Here is a 19,574-nt window from a genome sequence, read left to right on the forward strand (position 1 = left end):
GGGATTTAATAGCAGCCTTCAGCTACCTGAAGGGTGGTTCAAAAGAGAATGGAGCTGGACTGTTCTCAGTGGAGGCAGATAATAGAACATGGAGCAAAGGTCTCTAGCTGCAGCAAGGAAAGTTTAGGTTAGATATTAGGAAAAACTCTCTCATGAAGAAGGTAGTAAAGCACTGGAACAGGTTACCCAGAGAGGTGGTGGAATCTCCCCCCTTGGAGGTTTTTAAGACCCAGCTAGACAAAGCTTTGCCTGGGATGATCCTGTTGGGGCTGGTCCTGCTTTGAGTAGAGGGTTGGACTAGATGACCTCCTGAGGTCCCTTCCAACCCTAATTGTTTATGATTTTATGAATAATAAACAAAAGAATAATTATGACATTTTATTTGGCCACTATATCTGGTGGCACACGCAGCTAGGCAGGGCCTTAAATGCCTATATACCAATGCTCGTAGTATGGGGAATAAGCAGGAGGAACTTGCCCTCAGAATAGCCAGTTCAGACCCAGTCATAATAGGGTTAACAGAAACTTGGTGGGATTCATCTCATGACTGGGCAGTTAGCATTAGGGGCTATAGGCTTTACAGGCGGGATAGAGAAAGAAGGAAAGGCGGGGGTGTGGCGCTCTGTGTCAAGGAGCAATGCATATCCTCTGCCAGCAAAATGGGGTCAGAGGAGGGGCAAGCTGAAGTGCTCTGGGTCAAGATACAAGGGGGCCGTGGGGAGAGGGATTTAACAGTGGGGGTCTACTACAGACCCCCCAACTAAGGGGAGGAGCTGGACCAGGAATTTTCGGGCCAGCTTGCAGAGGCACTTAAGGCAAGGGATGTAGTTGTCATGGGTGACTTCAATTACGCAGACATCCGGTGGGAGGAAAAGTAAGCCAAGTCAGACTGTTCCAGGAGGTTCCTGACCAAGATACAGGACCTCCACTTAATTCAGGAGGTGCACAGTCCCACCAGAGGAAATGCCCTGTTGGACCTGGTCCTGGCCACAGGTGATGACCTGGTAAGGGGCCTCCAGGTCCTTGACCACCTGGGTGATAGCGATCATTGCTTAGTGGAGTTTACCATCCAGCGCAGGGTATCAAGGGCCAGCAGCAAGGCAGTAGCCCTAGACTTCAAGAGGGCCAGCTTCAAGAAGTTGAGATTAGTGGGAGAGGCACTGGGGTTTTCAAGGGCAGGGGAACTGTGCCCAAGATGAGTGGTTGTTCCTTAAGGGGACAATACTCAGGGCCCAAGGGGTGACCATCCCAACAAAAAGCAAGGGGGGGCAGGAGTGCCCGAAAGCCCCCCTGGCTCACCAAGGGTGTCTGGGAATGCCTGATCGCCAAAAAGGCGGCGTACACCCGGTTGCAGGGGAGTGCTATCTCCAAAGAGGAGTATACCTCCTCTGCTCGGGCCTGTAGGGGGGCTGTCAGGAAAGCTAAGGCAGACATAGAGCTAGGACTTGCATCCAAAATCAAAGATAACAAAAAGTCCTTTTTCAAATATATAGGGAGGATGAAGAAAGCACCAGGAAATGTGAGGCCCCTGCAAGATCCTTTGGGCAATCTGGTGGTTGCGCCAGAGGAGAAAGCAGACCTCTTTAACCAATTCTTCACCTCTGTTTTCTTGGGCAGGGACCGGGACTTCCCCACTGTGATGCAAGACGGACTCGAGGGGAATGCCTCCAGACCTCAGGCTGGGGAGGACCGGGTTAGAGAGCTTCTGGAGGGGCTGGACGTGTTCAAATCAGCGGGTCCAGATGCTCTCCACCCCAGGGTGTTGAGGGACCTAGCAGAGGTTATTGCAGGGCCCTTGGCACGGCTTTACGAGCGCTCGTGGTGCTCAGGCCAGGTGCCAGATGATTGGAAGGTAGCCAATGTGGTCCCTATCTTTAAAACAGGGAGGAGAGAGGACCCGGGCAACTATAGGCCTGTCAGTTTTACCTCAATCCTAGGGAAACTCTTTGAGAAGATCATCATGGAGCACATCTGCGATGGGCCAGCCTCAGAGATGATGCTCAAGGGCAGCCAGCACTGTTTCATTAGGGGCAGGTCATGTCAGACCAGCCTGATTGCCTTTTATGATCAGGTCACAAAAGCCTTGGATGCAGGTGTTGCCGTGGATGTAGTCTTTCTGGACTTCAGCAAGGCCTTTGACACCGTCTCCCACCCCATCCTCATTAAGAAATTGGGTGACTGTGGCATTGATGCCTACACAGTCAGATGGACTGCAGATTGGCTGAAGGGTCGTACTCAGAGGGTGGTGGTGGATGGGTCATATTCAACCTGGGGAGAAGTGGGCAGCGGAGTCCCCCAGGGCTCAGTCCTTGGGCCCGTGCTGTTCAATCTCTTTATCAGCAATTTGGACGATGGGGTGAAAAGCACCCTATTTAAATTCGCTGATGATACCAAAATTTGGGGTGAGGTGAGCACGCTAGTAGGGAGGGAAAGACTGCAGCAAGACTTGGATAGGTTACGGGGTGGGCTAGCAAAAACAGGATGCACTTCAACACGGACAAGTGCAGGGTGCTGCACTTGGGCAGTAGTAACCAGCAGCACACTTATAAGATGGGAAACTCCCTTCTTGAGAGCACAGAGGCAGAAAGGGATCTTGGAGTCATTATTGACTCCAAGATGAACATGGGCCAGCAATGCGAGGTCACGGTTGGAAAGGCTATCCACACCTCGTCATGCATCCACAGGTGCATCTCTAGCAGGAACAAGGAGGTGATCCTCCCCCTCTATGCAACACTGGTCAGGCCACAGCTGGAGTAGTGTCCAGTTCTGTGCGCCCCACTTCAGAAGAGATGTGGACAACATTGAGAGGGTCCAAAGGAGGGCCACCCACATGATCTGGGGACTACAGGGCAGACCCTACAATGAGAGACTGCGGGACCTGAACCTGTTCAGCCTTCACAAGAGGAGGCTGAGGGGCGACCTGGCAACAGTCTATAAACTCACTAGGGGGGACCAGAAGGGTTTGGGAGAGACCTTGTTTCCCCTAGCACCCCCTGGCATAACAAGGAAAAACAGCCACAAGTTGTTGGAGAGTAGGTTTAGATTAGACATCCACAAGAACTACTTCACAGTTAGGGCGGCTAGGATCTGGAACCAACTTCCAAGGGAAGTGGTGCTGGCTCCTACCCTGGGGGTCTTTAAGAGAAGGCTTGATGCCTACCTAGCTGGGATCATTTGAGCCCAGTTTTTTCTCCTGCCCAGGCCGGGGGTCGGACTTGAAGATCTATAAGGTCCCTTCCGACCCTAGTTCTATGATTTTATGCCCATACTTCCAAATGACAGAAATTCATAACAGTGTAAAAGGAGCATGAAAGTGGAGCAATAACATGCAAAACTTTTCCACATGTCACAAATCTTTGCAGGATTTTACAAACTGCACTGCAGGGATCCATCATTTTTAAGATACACAGTGACATTTTTGAGAAGACAGTGACATTTTATATTGTACTTCTCATCAAGACAGAGCTCATGAGTGCTTTGCAAACCACTGTTCCTTGCATTCACTTCAATTTGATCCTATAATATGGATCAAAATATCAGGAACTAAGCCTTACAAAAAGAAAGCAAACATCCAACCTTTATGTGGATGGTATTAAGCAGGCACTATCTGGGTACTTGATTATAGCTATATATATTATGTTTAATAAAGAAAACTAAAATTCTTAGTGAGATGCAAGCTGTGGAGCCCAAGAAAATTTCTGATAAAATATCACTGAAGATGAAAACTGGCGTTTAAATGCTGTTGACATCGGTCATGTGCTATGGAAATGAAAACAAGCCTCTTGAATGCGGTACATAAAGTGTGTTCACCTGCCCATTTCATTTTTCCAGTGAGTGAACAAATTTCATGGGAAAAGAAGGCACTGTTTTGTGCTTAAGGGTAATCATTAAAATGCCAGTATTTACACATTGTGGTGCCTATGATTAATATACTGGTTTCATGTTCCAAGTACAGGGAAAAGCTGAGGTAATTTCAAATAGGCCTCTGTGGCAACTGCTACTAAATGCTGATTTGTGTAAATGGCAATATTGTGTCTATATGGATGAAGTACACATACACAGTGATTGTCATTAAAAGTCATAATTCGCAAACTCTAGCAGCCCAGAGATGGAAAATTTTCTATTCAAAGAATGCTGGGAAATAATGGCACTCTGCACTGACTGGATAGGCCTGGATAGACGGGACTTGCTTTCTAATGGATTGTGTTGTAATAGTGCACAGTGAGAAGCTGTCAACGGTGGGAGACGCAAGTGGAAATGCTCCACATGTTCTGTCTTGCAAAATGAAACACAAAACATTTCTTTCACAAGCCAACTAATTCAAGTTAAACATTTCACCAGAACCCAGTCCACAAAATGCTGGAGTTCAACATGTCTTTTCCTCCCTTGAACCGTTTATCACATTGCACTACATCTGGCTTCCAAGACAAAAGTTTGCATATTTAAACTTAGATGCTGTCCTTCATCTTAACTTTAGTTCAAATACAAAACCCAGGCCCACAGGCAAAACACACTGAAAAAGAGCAGGAGAGTGAGCAGCCTTTCTCCCTTCCCAATAAAGTGAGGCTGAGGAAGGAACTGAATGGAGAATGAAATGCTTTTCATCCCAAGAGACAGGGAAGATCACTGCAGGCTGATGTCAGCAGCCGGGTAGGGTAAGCCTGCTGTCAGACAGCATGTACCTTTTAAAAATGAATGGTGACGTTTACTTGAATCCAATACGAGGCTTTTTTCTTTATTCAACATGGGGAGACAAGCCCCTTACCTTGGATTTGAGTATGGCGAATGGCGGGAAGGGAGGTGTCAGGCAGCTGCTATGGCACCTGGGCTCAGAGTCAGAGCTGCAGCCACTGCCCTGACCCCCCCGCCCCGCTCTCTCTACTCTGCACAGCTTCTGGCCCCCTTCTTCCCTTTACTGCCATTTACCCTAAGTCCTGGATCTGGCTGCAGCTCTAGCAGCCCTCACATAGCCAGGCAGCAGCAGTGGTAGCAGCTCTGGCCCCAACTCTGACTCTGGGGCTGGGGCCAGAGCTGCCATTACCTCAAACACTGCTGCCATGCCAGGGAGGAGGGGAAGGGTACAGAAGCAACATCAGCTCCATGCCCTGGGCTGGAGCTGAACCCAGAGCTGGACCTGGACCTGGACCCGGACATACAGCAGGGGGGAGGGACAGAGAGGTTAAGGAGGAGTGGGGGGCAAGGAGGAGGAAGGACAGGAACTGGGGGGCAGGGAGGAGTTGGAGGGAGGGCAAAGGCATCTCAGAAGAGGGGCAGGTAAAGGGAAGAGCAAGAGGTGAGAGGGCCAGAGAGCACAGGCACTGTGGTGGAGGCAGGTGCTGGGGAGGGGACCACAGACATGGAGTGGGGGAGGCAGCAGGAGAGACAAGCAGTGAGGGGGAGAGGCAGCAGGGTGCAAGGTGTGGGTCTAGCTGCTCGACTCCCCTCCACCGCTCGTCAGCCCCCACCCCCACCTGTTTCCCTGCCAATGTCTGCCCCATCACAGCACAGGGGTGGAGGGGGAAATCGGTGGTGAATTTAAGATGACCCTCCAACAATAAGATTCTATATAGGGAAAAGCATAACACATTTATAAATTTTCTATGTGTCGAATCTCATTATTGGGGAGTTATTTTATATTCAACATTGTCTTGGATTTGGGTAAACACAGTAAATTCTCAGCTGATATTCACTTTGCTTTGATCATGACAACCTTTACAAAAAAGAAAACCCCATGTATTTGTGTTCTGAAACTGGTTTTAAAATGTCTCTCCTAAACTGGATGGTATGGGCTGAATTTCCTAACAGCAGCTACCAACCTATAGTATATGGACTTGGGGCTTTTTTTTTCTTTCTTAAAATGAGTACCTGTCCATATTCAAAAAACAGATTAAGGAGTACTTTATTTGGCCCAGTATTATTCAATTCCTTTAATGCAGGTGGTGGCTAGCAACAACGTAGCATTTCAGTCAGGTACCATCATGCTCTCGTGGTTTTAGCCATTTGTCCCTCTTGCCAATAAACTTACTTTAGTTTCTCTCAGCAGAAACTGCAAATCCCGTCCACTAAGGATGCCATGATTTTTCACATAGCTTGGCATATGGACAGTGCTCATTCCATGCACAGTTCCATGGACTTCCATGTAGGTGTGAATGATGTCCAAATAAGCTTTCTTGTCCTATGAAAGAAGCAAACACAAAAATTCTTTTACTCTTCATAAACCTCAAGGAAGTGGTGATATCCCCAAGAGCTCAAGTTAACAACAGTCCAAACAGTCATAAAAGAGAGGAGTTCAGCAGTTCTCATTTTTCACATAATACTGTTTTTTTTTTTACTAGCAGTTTGAAGTCTTAATTTCTAACAAATAGCCTGTTCTAATGGACAAAGAAAGCAATGGCAAAAAGCACGGCCAAAAACCACAGTAATTAAGACACTGCATCTTTGCAAGAATTTTCTTACTAGGAAGGTACTAAAACACTGGAACAGGTTACTCAGGGAAGGGGTGGAAGCTCCATCCTTGGGGGTTTTTAAAACCTGGCTAAACGAAGCCTTGGCTGGGATGATCTAGTTGGGGATGGTCCTGCTTTGAGCAGGGGACTGGACTAGCTGATCGCCTGAGGTCTCTTCCAGTCCTAACTTTCTATGATTCTATAAATAATTATGGTGGCCGGCTCTCAGACATATTGGAGTTCCCAGGAAGGGCAGATAAGATAAACTAAGCAAGCCCTATAGTTAGGGACCTACCAAAATCAAAATGGCAGACGGGCAATTTCACAGGCAATGGTACTGGCTGCCATTTTTGTGGCCCTATTGAGGCAAGCCTCCCCACCTACTGATTGGCTAAGAGGCCCCAGCAGCCCTTCCTCCCACTGCTGGTTGGCAGAGGGCTGCCCTTCATGTGGCCCCACCCCTTGCCATTGAATGGTAAAGGGGGTGGGGCTGCACAAAAGGCAGCCCTCTGGGCCAATCAGTGGTAGAAGGAGGATGGGTCAGCTGCCATCTTGGCTGCTCCCCTTTGTGTCAGTACCCCCTCCCCAAAGGCTACAAGACCAGGCTGCAGTGGCAGCTGGCTCCCCACTGGGAAGCCAGCATTTTCTTTTATTAAGTTTCTTCCCCCCCACCCCAGTGATTCTGCGCAGAATTGTGGAAACTGCTGTTTTTTGCAGTTTCTGCGAAAATTGCAAAATTTCAATTTGAGTAGGTCCCTACCAATGTCTGAACTCCTGGGACAATAAGACCCCTAACCCAGAGGAGTGAAATGTTATTACTGTTTGTCAAGACAGCTGTTGACACATGTTAAAAAAGCTGCATGCAGCAACTGTCTAGCACATCTCATAAATAAAAACAAATCTGTCTTCCGGCTTTAGCTTCCTCTGCTGTTGGGTTAATTTTTGCAGGGAAGTGGATGATTTGCCCTTTTCTAGCCTGCCTCTTTGCTTCATTTCTCTGTTTAGGTAGTTGTGCCCCATACTGCACTTTTGGAAAAAATAGTCCTGACTAAGTATTATACATGGAGACAAAATAAATTGAGACAACCCTATGCCCTTGTCTGACAACCAAATCAGAGATCCAGATTGTCTTGGTACAAATTACATTTTACAGAAAGAGCTTTCCTCCTCTGAAAGAGGCAAGGTGGCAGGGATGAAAGAGCTGTCCAATGCTGACAGTGGCAGATTAGTCCCTACAAAACCTTAGAGCCATAAAAGTACTATATAAACCAAAGATAGGTAATTTTCAGGCTGGCTGCGCAATGGTACAGTCATTTTTGTACGGTTAAGTACTACTTTCTGCAACCCACCAGTTCAAGTGCTTTTCATTAGGACAAGGGACTGGGAAAGGCTAAGAATACATGAATAAATTCACTGGCGAGAAAGTTTTCATACAGTATATTTCAATGAATGATATGAAGTGGAATTTAGTTTTTGGACATTACCCTTCAAAGACTATCATGCAACTTTCTACAGACGTGAATATTCCTGCCATATACAGAAACTGAGAAGCAGAGGCAAAATACTAGCCAGCTGGGCAAACCAAGTCCAGATATAGTTGGTGGCCAAGCTAGAATGAAAACATTCAGGGACTCTCCAATTTGATAGAGCTTATTATCAAGTGTTTCCTGTAGAGATGCACTGATATATTGGTGCCATATTGGATCAGAACCAATAAAAGGAAAATTTATATTATCAGCTACCGGCTTTTTTGGCTATGGGGCCCATGTGCAGCCAGAACCCAGGGACCCTGCAGCTGACAGGGTGCGAGGCACAGCTGGGACCCAGAGCCCTCTCAGGTGCAGGACCCTCAGTCTCAGCTGCATCTGTCCTGCAGCTAGAACCAAGAGCACCCCGTGGACCTGGGGGTTTCACACACCTGAGCCTTGGGGATCACAACAGCTGTGATCCCCACGGCATGGGCATTTCATGCTAGGCATGGCACACCCCTGTGGCTGGGAGCCCTGTCAGCTGAGAGGGCTTCCAGCGGCAGGGGAGATCTTGCTATACATGCAAATTAAAGCTCGATAGCGTCTAACTATAAAGTCTATACACGTTTTTGAGGTCTAATTTTATAGCTGGTTGAAACTTTTTGCTGTGTGACAGCTACTTCGCATATGCAGCTGATCTCAATATAATTAAGCAATCAACATGATTGCTATTTACAATATACATTACAATATACATTAATGTAGCTATATTACTCAGTTATAAAACTGATTGAGTACAAACTTCTGGGTTATTTTTGGTGAAAATAGGGTATTGGGCCTTGGTTCAGAAACCAATCCCTCATTTATAACATTGTTCCTATGGGAAAATCAGTTCCGAGTTACGATGTTTGGAATTAAGACGCGGTTGTCAGGATTCAATTGTGTTGCAAATCCCATGATTGCCCATATGAAATAAAGGCACAGTAGCACTGGTGAACATGTTTCATGCTGTGCAGTAGCTTGATAATACTAATAATACTAGCTTGATAATATTACTAGATCCTGATGACAGTAAGATTAAAACATGGTTAACAATAAAATGCCGCACTGATTACAGCCTGAGCTGGCATACAGAGTGTTGTCTTTAACTTATGCTATAGATTTAGTGCCTGACAAGACCTACTTCAGATAAGAAATGGACTTTAAACAGGAACAAAACATAACACAAAGGACACTGCTGCACACCTGTGACTTGCATAATATTCTCAGACCATGTTTCTTATTTATAAAGGCCTTTTTCCTACAACAGTGCCCCCCTTTTATGAGTTTAAGGGATTTACAAACAAGACATACCCAGAAGAAAGGCAGCACCTATTATTATTGCTACTACTACTATTATTACCACCATCATTATTATTAATATTATTAAGCAAACTGAGCATAAAGTTGTTAAATAATTTGCATAGGATCACTAAGAAAACTACCAGAAATGCAAGCCATGGAAACAAAGTACTAATCTCCAGTCCTTGCTACAGCCATTAGTTACATTCCTACACTGTCTTAGGAATTTTTACTTCCAAATGAAACAAATTATTTAAAAAGCCTAAATCCTAGTAATTATAAAATGAAAAGTGATACAGGATTGGGGATCAGATACATCCTTTGTGCTGTGCTTGAAATTTTGGATTTTCCCCTTTTGGAGTACAAATGAGACTTCAAAGGTTAAATGCTCCTTTTTTTTTTTTCCTAGAGAGATATCCTTTTGATGTAGACTTGTTTTTAAGTACCAAGAAAACTACAGATGGGACAAGACAGCCTGATTCCTTAATGTAGCAGAGTTTAATGGCAGCGGCACACCTTAGTTTACTAACGCCTGCTTTTTGGTACAAACAAAACCCATGAGTTATGGTTTGCTGTTTTAAATGTGAAATTAGACAAGGCTATAAAACACGGTTATTAACAACAACATAATATGCCTATGAGATGTCTCCCTACTACAGGAGTAATAAAAAACTCACCTTGAATCTTATCAGCTAATGCCATACATTGCTCACTATAAAGAACATGGAAGTACTGTAAGCAGCAAAGGAAAAAAGGGCTAAGAGTAAACATCTAGAAAAGGAAAAAAAAATAGATGCGTCTCTGTTCACACTTATTTCAATGAAATGAAGCTGCATAGCTCTTATGCACTGCATTTCATGTTAAAATAAGCATGCATAAATTTTGCTCCATAATCTCCCTACTTGATTCTATAGAACCATACACTGGTCCTCATTTCAGATGTGTAGGTACAGAAACAGAATATAGTGGTCAGACACAGGTGCCTGAAGATGCAAATTGGCACCAGTCAGGATTTTCGAAAGTGCCTAAGTAATTTAGGCATCCACTGAAAACCCTCTTTCTTCACTGAACATCTCTATCATGCAAAAGATAAACTGGTAAATATATTAGACCATGTATGTCCAGCTTAACTCCTTATACATATGACAAGCATGTGTTTTTCCATCGCATTCAGGAGTTGTTTTCTGTAAAAACAATATATGCGCCTCATAAAACAGAAGCAAAAAAGTTATTTTAAAATATGGTCAAGATAATAATTTTTAATATAGTCAAGAAGATGAAGTGGACACAAAAGAAAAATTAAATCTAGTATCTGAAAAATTTTGGTAGGGAAATGCATAATCTTTTACAATAAGCTTATAAAACAAGTTATAGCTAGATTAGGACATATAAGGGTTTCTCCCCCCCACATTAATATCTGAGCTGTGAAATACAATTCTTGTAAGAAAGGGATGACACAAATCTGTGGCATGCCAAAAAACTTTAACTCTTTTTGTAATATGATTACTTTATGTTGAATTACATTCCTTTCATCATAAACCATGTAATTCCAAGGTTCTAAGTCAAAAGGAGAGAGAGAGAAATTTAAATAAACCTCATTTTGACATCTCATTTAATGGAACAAAAATATGAAAATAAAATTATTACAATTTTGAGTCAGAACATTCTTTACAATTTATCAAAGTAGTACTTTTCCCCTAGTTCTCTTAATGTGACAGTAAAATTTGTTTAGGGTAACTAAAGCCAATGGTTTTGATTGTAAATGTTTCTAAGACTGCTATTTGAGAGGGAGGGGGAAAAAAAGCAACCAGAAGGCCGTTTGTATAAACATATTCCCTAATGTGACAGAAAATTTCTATTATAACAATGCTTAGTAGTAGGGTATAAATTGACCAAGAAGGTCTCTGGATTTTCTTGTCGTAGGCAACTCATTGCTACAAGCAGCCAAAGTGTGTTTCAGGTACAGGTGGACTATTTGTGTCAGAAAAGTCACGTTACCAATCTGGCAAGTAGTGCATGTAGCCTCCATATTGGAATCCAAGATGGCTGCTGTGAATTAATTATTTTGATCAACATTTCAGGCCCCACTAGGGTTAGAAAATTAATTCCAATGACAACACCAACATTGTATTGATCAAAGAGAGATCAATCGTAACATTTTCATCATGGTAGCCACAATGGATTCCAAGATGGTTGACACAATCGCATGTATGTATCAACTTGATGCAATAAAAAACCTAGCAAACAATGTTGAACTACTAAAATCTCACAAATTCTATCACTACAAATTTCATAGCAGGCTTACAGTAATGAAAACATTATATAACTTAGGCCAGGCTACTTGTACAAGTTATATTGCACAAGACAATACCATTTATTTTTAAATTTCAGAATGCAGATTATTCAGATTAATAATTCAGATATTAAAATACATAACTGAAGGGCAATGAAACAGACATGTGGGTGGCTTGAGGCAAGAGGAAAATGTAATAGTCTAATCCAATGGCAATACAATGGTATAGATAACATTAATACAACAGGTAATTACAGTTTTTCAGATCTCATCACCTAGATCCATTTCTGAATCCCTGTAGTTATTATATTGATTGCAACATGATGGCTCATCACCAGGGATCCTGGTTTTCGCTGATAAAAAAATCCACAATTTTTTAATTAAAAAAAGTAACCCCAAATCCACATTTTTCCATGAATAAAATGAAACACCGGTGTTTCATTTTTAATCATGGAAAAAATGTGGATGAACACTTTCCAAGTAGTTTTCTTAGTGTGACCACTGAACTAGCAGGTGGGTCACAACCAGCGACACTGTGGAATCTAATTAGAAAAGCACAGTCTGGAGTTCCCTTGGGACAGTAATTCATTTCCCCAAAATGCCTTTAAGTTCTTCTCAGCAATGACAGTCTCAATGTGATGAACTGTATGCTGCATCCAGCAGCATGGAGACTTTGTACTAGCTTCTTAGATCTAGCTGCATGATGCATCAACAAGCCTAATCCAACATGCTTCGGCATTAGGTTTTTGACCCTTGACTGCAGGTAAACCAAATCATGACATATATTCAATACATCTCTGTCTAGATTCTTATCTTGTAAATGACTTTCAACATCTAAGACATCTCATTGTCATCTTCCAAAATCAAAGGGACCAATGTCTAAGATTATCAGGAACACATTTTTGGGCTTCCTCTTCATTCAGGTTGCTGTAGCCTTTCATGCCAGCTATCACTTTTAAATCTGCTTTGATACTGAGAGCAGCATAGTACAATTCGTTTGTCCTAAACCTTTTCTCTGAACTGCAGGCCAGTGGCTTCCTCATCATTTATATGCAGTCACAACTGCTTGTACGGCTTTACCAGTTGTCACAGTTCAGAAGACAAGGAGTAGAAGATATGCATTTCTTTGGTGCTGAAACTGAATGGCTGTCTTGTAGTAAGCCTGAAGTTCTTGCTTCATTTGCTTCCGTGTTGTCAGAGGACATTCACCACCTTCATCTTCTACTAAATCGCAATACCTTTCAAGTATATCTTTCAAACTGCACACATCTCTCCATGCAAAACTGGCATCTAGCTCATTCATCACTTGATGCCCTGCTCTCGCTTCAGGACAAACAAGAATATCTTCTTGTGCAATCTCCGCATGTGAATGAGAACAAGAGACTTATTGCTTTCTTTGTTCCTCCTGTCTGCATTTAGGATGGCAACATGCCTCAGCAGCTATTAGATCTTCAACACCAATTTGGCAACGCAACACTTGATTCATCTCTACTACCTTGTGTATTGCATTGGCAGATTCAAACAGCAACAACTGACTTATTCTCTCCTTATTAGAAAGTTTCTGGCAGAATATGCACATCCTCCAGTGAACTGCTAGAGTAGATGATCTGCTTGGTGTCCTAGTGTATTCTTCACTTGATACTGTTGGTAGGGTTTCCCATTCATCTTCTACTTTGCACAACTTTCTTACCGGTCTTTCAGTATGTCCTTTGTATGTAAAATAACTGAAGCAAGAATGGTGCCAATGAGGTTTTTGGAATGCTGCGGCACAGGACAAACGCAATGTGATAGTCTGTCAAGAATGCTGCCACAACAAGTGTTGAATTCAGCAACTGTCCTATGGTGAACAAGGGGCTGTTTTATTCACACAATTCTTGCAGGTGGACTTTGGCTAATCACTGACTGGCAAGTCTACTTCAAGATATATGATGCACCTTGTAGATTCCAAGTCATTATCTCCTGTGCTTTGCTGGACTCCGTGATGCTCCTGGATGCACTGTAAGATTTGCTTAAGAGCGATAAGGGAGAGTCTCTTTGGTTATCTAATAATGAAGAAAACTGTAAATTTGCAGCAGTCATTTTGGAATCCACTGTGGTTACCATGACAGAAATGTTACTTGGTTCATACAATGTTGGTTTCGACACTAGAATTAATTTTCTAACCCTAATGGGACTGAAGTATTGCCCAAAACATGAATTCACAGCAGCTGTCTTGGATTCCAATATGGCAGCTACATGCATTACTTCCCTGATTGGCAACATGGCTTTTCTGATGCAGGTAGAACACCTCTACCTGAAAACACACTGTGGCTGCTTGTGGCAATGAGTTCCTACAGTCGACACCTTTACCCTTCTTTTTTATCCTGCTATAGGGTCCTGGCTAAAAAAATACTAGCAATGATTGAAGATCTGGAAAATCTTCAGTCATGGTAGCTTTCATAATTCAAAATTTATCAGCAAATATGGCCATCCAGAATGAACTGTAGCAGTAAAAAAGTATGTTAGTAGCATATGCTTCGTTGTACACAGATAGTAGCTAAATTGTCATGGCCTGTAAACAGCTTTTCTACTAGTCCCCCTATTCCAAGTCAGACTATAATGTGTATTAACAGGTGGCAACCGAGGACAACTGATACGTATTTTCCTATGTTATCAGCCATCGCAAAACCTCCAAATATCACCTATTTTGCTGCTTAAAACACAGGAAGAATACACAAGGGAAAGTAGCAATAATTCATGGGTACTCTGTACACAACAAAGTATACAGATTCACGGGAAAAGTGCAGGTCAGGATGTGCAGACAAACAACTTCAAAGCCTAAATACTGGAATATGACTATAATCTGAGAAGAACAAATAGCTTTTGCATTCACTTTAGACTTCTTATAAGAGTCTTTATCCATGCTGGAATAATCCCAGTAGAATTTATATGACCACTCCAAAGCCCGTAGGCAGCAAAAATAATTCAGACCAAAACATATCCTCTTCTACTGGGGCTTGTGAGCACAAATGGCATCACTTTTTCATCAACTGAGTCATAAATCTTTCTTGCTTTACTACTGGAGACTTTTTTGGAGCATTTTTTCTATTGAAAAAAAGTACAAAGGTTTTACTGAAAGTTTTGAAACAATTTTGACCACTGCATTTCAAACAAAAGCAGCCAGATTATTGTATAAATCAAGGAAAATCTACAGGTATTTGATCAAATACATGGTGCAAAACGTCATGCAACTACAGTTCTTAAACATTTGTTTCAGTGCCTCTGGATTATCTGAGACCTAAAAACCATGAATTTCATTTTCGCTCTTCCTGTTAATGATACCATGAGGTATCAAGGAATTTACACTTTAAACTTTGTATCACAAACAACAACTAGACCACAAGCTAAGAATGCATTTTCTGTTCCTCTTCCTGCATGCTATTAATAGAGGAACTAGCACTATGCAAACAAGACTAATTTTCATATTCTACACCAACTGCTATGCTTTCTTAATACATTCATTTACAGCTACGGTAAAACTAAGATGATCCAATGCAAAAAAAATTATATACATTTGCATTTGATCATTTTTGCATTCTATACATATGAAAGCCTTAGTCTGTCTGTAACACTTTATTTGCACTGTGGCTGACTGAAAGAGCCAATCAGAGTGCTCGAAGAGCGTTAAGACAGGAGACAGCACAGCAGACTGCCGCCATGATGGCGGGGACACGGACAGAGCAGGATCTCTGCTCCCTGCAGTGATGGAGTGGACAGTGGCAGGGAGGTGTGGGGGGCTAGGCCCCTCACCCCTCTCCCTACAGGCAGCAGTGACAGAGTAGGGAGAGGGGAGGAATAGACACATTGCCCCCACTACCCTGACTGGATGAGAAGCGGGGTGGGGCCAGGCTCTGTCCCTGCCTGCCCCCCATAATGGGGGGAGCACACCGCTGGGACCCAACAAAAGCTGGCGGGGAGGGAGGTGAGAGGGAGGGGAATCCAGGACTCCAAGCTCCCAGACCTGCTGTCTACTTACTAGGCCAGAGTCATTCATGGGTCAGTGGAAGAAGTAAAATCTACGTGTTTGTTCTTATTTGTAAGCCAGCTGTCATTCATGACAGACAGACAGAGATATATATTGCATCTCTCTCTCTCTAGCATAGCCAATATTTTAAAGTATAACCCCACCTTATTTTTCTAAGGCTTACCCTCTACCTTCAACTACAGCTACTCCTCACTTAATGTTGTAGTTACATTCTTGAAAAATGTGACCAAGTGAAAGGATGTTAAGCGAATCCAGTTACATCACAGTTGTTACCTACTAGGAGCTGGCAGCCAAACAACGTTATAGCCGAACACTGCACAACTTTAAATGAGTATGTTCTCTAATAGATCAGCAACCAAACAATGAAACAACGTTAACTGGGACAATGTTAAGTTATATGTAATACCTGTAGTTACATATAACTATGCAATTACATAGGCTGCAATTTTTCCAAGAGTAAAGGGCTGGACCCAGAGACAAATTTTCTGTCAGGGAAAAGGCTCACGCTCTTATTAGGAAGTATGAGCCCATAGGAGATCTCAGCTTGAGCCATTTACCAATAGCAGTTCCATTTTATGCAAATGCCATGCAAATAATCTTGGTCTTTTAAATATTCAAAAAAGTACAAAAGATATTTTCATACATCAAAATTACTGGGACCGACTAACATACATTATTTTCTAATAAACTCACAGCTGTTCAGATAAATATACTACACTATAAAAGCCAATACATTGATCCTTTCCATTAAGTCACTTGATTCCTTAGAGTATTGGTTTCATCTGTGAAGATATTTTACCAGACTGAAGGCCTCTACATTTCTCCCCATGTTTTGTGGCTCTCAACAATAACCTGAAAGCTGAGAGCATGATAACTGGTAATACAAAATTGACTTGTTTAATTTTCAGCAGAAATTTGTTTCATATTCGGTTAGTCCCTCAATTTCTGCTGCTCATACTGCAAACTAGACTAAAAGGACTAATTGTCACATCAAAGACCAACCAATGATATCTCCTCAGACTTCAAAAGGAAGAATAATAGTCATAAGATCTTTGAGTCATTTTTTTCAACAGCTACAATAAACTTGCTATTTGAGAAAAGACAGCTCTGTTGATCACCGAGTGCAGAGCTGTTATTACTGTGTGCCAATTACTTTCCCCTACTTTTAAAAACCTCAGGATAAGGCCTTTCACACCAAATTAATGGGATGACAACAGGCTGATGAGTCTTTTCCTAAGGCTATGCCAACAGGAAAATACAGCCTGAAGAACTCAAGCTTTAAACTGGAAACATTAACATTTCAGAAGTATAAATGCTAAAGCAGTCATTATAGTTTCATAGGCCTGTGTGAAACAACTAGTATTCGCTTCAGATTGAGCCAATTCAGGGGACAGTAATTCGATTCGGTGATTCGAATCATTGTCCTGATTCGCTTCGGCCAAATCTGATTCGAAGATTCGGCTGCTGCTGAAACTCCGAATCAGCTGGGCCAGGCCCTTCCCCACCCCTCTCCCAGCCCAGCAATGGCTGCCCCCCCAGCTCTTCGGAAAACAAAGCCCCAGCTCAGCGGGTGCTGCCAGGTGGGGGGCAATTTGCGCTGCCCCCTACTGCACGGGGGGACTTTGCATGAGCACCCCAACCCCTGCCTGCTACCCCAGCCCCCCCACAGGTGCCCCGCCTGGGCCAGCTCTGGCCCTTTAAGAAAATAAAACCCCCCTAGACTCACCGCTCCTGCTGGCAGGGGGTGATCCCTGCTGCTCCTCACTGCCCTGTGCCGTATGGGGGGCTCTGCATGAGCCCCCGAAGCCTCAAGGTTGCTGCAGGAGGGGTGACATACCATTTCTCCATTTTTGTTTTCTTAAAGGGCTGGAGCTGGCCCACGCGGGCCACCTGTGGGGAGACGGGGGAAGTGGCGGGGTGTCAGGGGGCTCATGAAGAGCCCCCCATGCAGCGTGGGACAAATGTGGGGCAGCACTGAATCACCCCCTCGCCTGGCAGCTCCTAGGCTTTTCTTTAAAGTACTGAGCTAGGGCCGGTGGGGGCAGCCATGGGGGGCGGGAGTGGGCGGGGGTCCAGGGGTTTGGGGGAAGACTGGCAGGGGTCCCCCATGGTCCCCTCCCCCAGTACTTATCAGTTTGGAGGGGCTGCAGATCCCTGCTGCAGCCACCGGGGACTACCCAAATCATCAAAGCTCTCTGAATCTTTTCTGAAGATTTAAAGAACTCCGAATCAATTCAGACCTTTAAATTGGTCCCCTGATTCAATTCGGAGAGTTGGCCACTGAATCGGGCCGAATCTCCTCCGAATCAAATCAGCACCCGAAGCTTCGCACAGCCCTAGCAATCAATGTAAGCAGGATGCAGGTAAAACTGATGTCTGCATATACCATTGGTGCTGGTACAGTGCAGGCCTCAGAGTATTGCTTTAAATCAGTTTGGCTGCCTGAGGTATTGCTAATTTTCCAGTTTTTTAATTATTCAGATCTCCCACATTAGTTTCTTTCACTACTCAAATGCTAAACATTAAGTAGGCCCATGCCAAGTTGGCCAATTATGTTAGAGAAAAGTTAATGAGAGTCCAAACCTCACTAATGGGTCTGGTAGCTCAGACTGTAAAAATTATGGGAGGGGATTTTATGGGGTAAGGTTTAGCTTCCCTTATTACAAATCAAAAACACATCAAGACTTTCACAAACCTCTCTCATGTAGATTAGAAAAACAAGAACTTCTGTTGTAGGTCTTGTACTTGATTCTTTTGGGAGACCTAACATCTAGGTGGATCTTTATGAGTCTGGTCGTTTAAAAAAAAAACCCAACCACACACACAAGTGAATTAAAGGCCTATAGGAAGTAGAGCACAATCAAAAGTTGTTGCTGAAATGTGCCATTTCAAGAATAAAATGTTCAATCTTTAAATGGAGCAGAAGCATTTAAAAGCATTTGTAGTCCTAGTCCACAAACAACCAGGAAGTTAAGTGACAGCATGAACATGGCTTTTTTGTTCTCATTATCTGGCCTGTTTCAAATGGAGTGTAGGCAGCTAAAACCAAACTCCAGTGCTGAAGTATCCGTATCTTTGATTCGGTTCTTTCATTTTTTTCAGGCATGAATGAATTCAAATTCCTTCTTCACTAATTTCTTCCTTGAAGTGTTTCTATTGGCTCACTAACAGGTACCATAATTTAAAATCTTTTCATTTGTTCCCCTCTTCCATAATTAAAGTATTGATCTCATATCCCCATTTAAGACTCTGGTAAATATTTTGTTCAAGTCAACTCTAATCTAAAAAAAGGTTTTTAATGTGGCCTGAACAAACTTCCACAACAAAAGATTGGGTCAAACACCTCCAAAGCTTTGGGGAACTGGAAATTTAGACTTTTATTTAGATCCAGCTTTTTGTGGCACAAATCAAAATTTTGGGACAGAACTTTACTGAGGTTTGGAGTTTCAAAAACTCTCTGCCCAGAATTTAATTAAGCACTATGCCTTTACTACAAACTTTTTTAAAAAAAAAAAAACCACATTCGGGCTAGAAGCATCTGATGAGTTCCCAGAAAAAAAATAACATTTTTAACCCATTTAGTATGTTAAATGGCCTGATTATAATAGAAACGTTTTTGCAAGAACTACATTTGAAGCCTTTGTCACAAGGTTACCAAGACATCAGTGACTCAGCTTGCATTACGTCTTAACTGACAGATGAGTACTCTTTTTTTTCTGAGTGGTGTTAATGCTATTCCAAGTCAGCTAAGTGCTAACAGGCTCAGGCATCAACCTTAGCTCTAAGAACCTGCTTTATGCCAAGCACTATTCATTATATAATAATTAGAACGATTACTACTTTTGTATGTAGGCTCATGATTACACTACCACCAGCATTTTCAGGTTACATAAAGTTGTGTTTTAGAAAAAAACACTGGATTTAGTGAAATAAAACCAGTCAATATTAAAAAACACACAAACAGGAAAACAAAACGACGCAGACTATGAATTAAGACACAC

General features: G+C 42.9%; 1 protein-coding gene across 5 annotated transcripts in view; it reads right to left on the bottom strand.

Annotated features, from left to right (window-relative positions):
• MGAT5 (alpha-1,6-mannosylglycoprotein 6-beta-N-acetylglucosaminyltransferase) overlaps positions 1-19,574 on the bottom strand; it is a 227,265-nt gene that overhangs the window by 35,508 nt on the left and 172,183 nt on the right. For all 5 annotated transcript variants that reach the window (XM_090045878.1, XM_090045879.1, XM_090045880.1 and 2 more), the window contains one exon: positions 6,026-6,175. In XM_090045878.1, the coding sequence (XP_089902004.1) occupies positions 6,026-6,175 (150 nt within the window). The remainder of the gene's footprint in view (positions 1-6,025; positions 6,176-19,574) is intronic.

This window comes from Crocodylus siamensis, chromosome 4, assembly GCF_052110815.1.
Source record: "Crocodylus siamensis isolate JL-2025a chromosome 4, ASM5211081v1, whole genome shotgun sequence".
Taxonomy (NCBI): domain Eukaryota; kingdom Metazoa; phylum Chordata; order Crocodylia; family Crocodylidae; genus Crocodylus; species Crocodylus siamensis.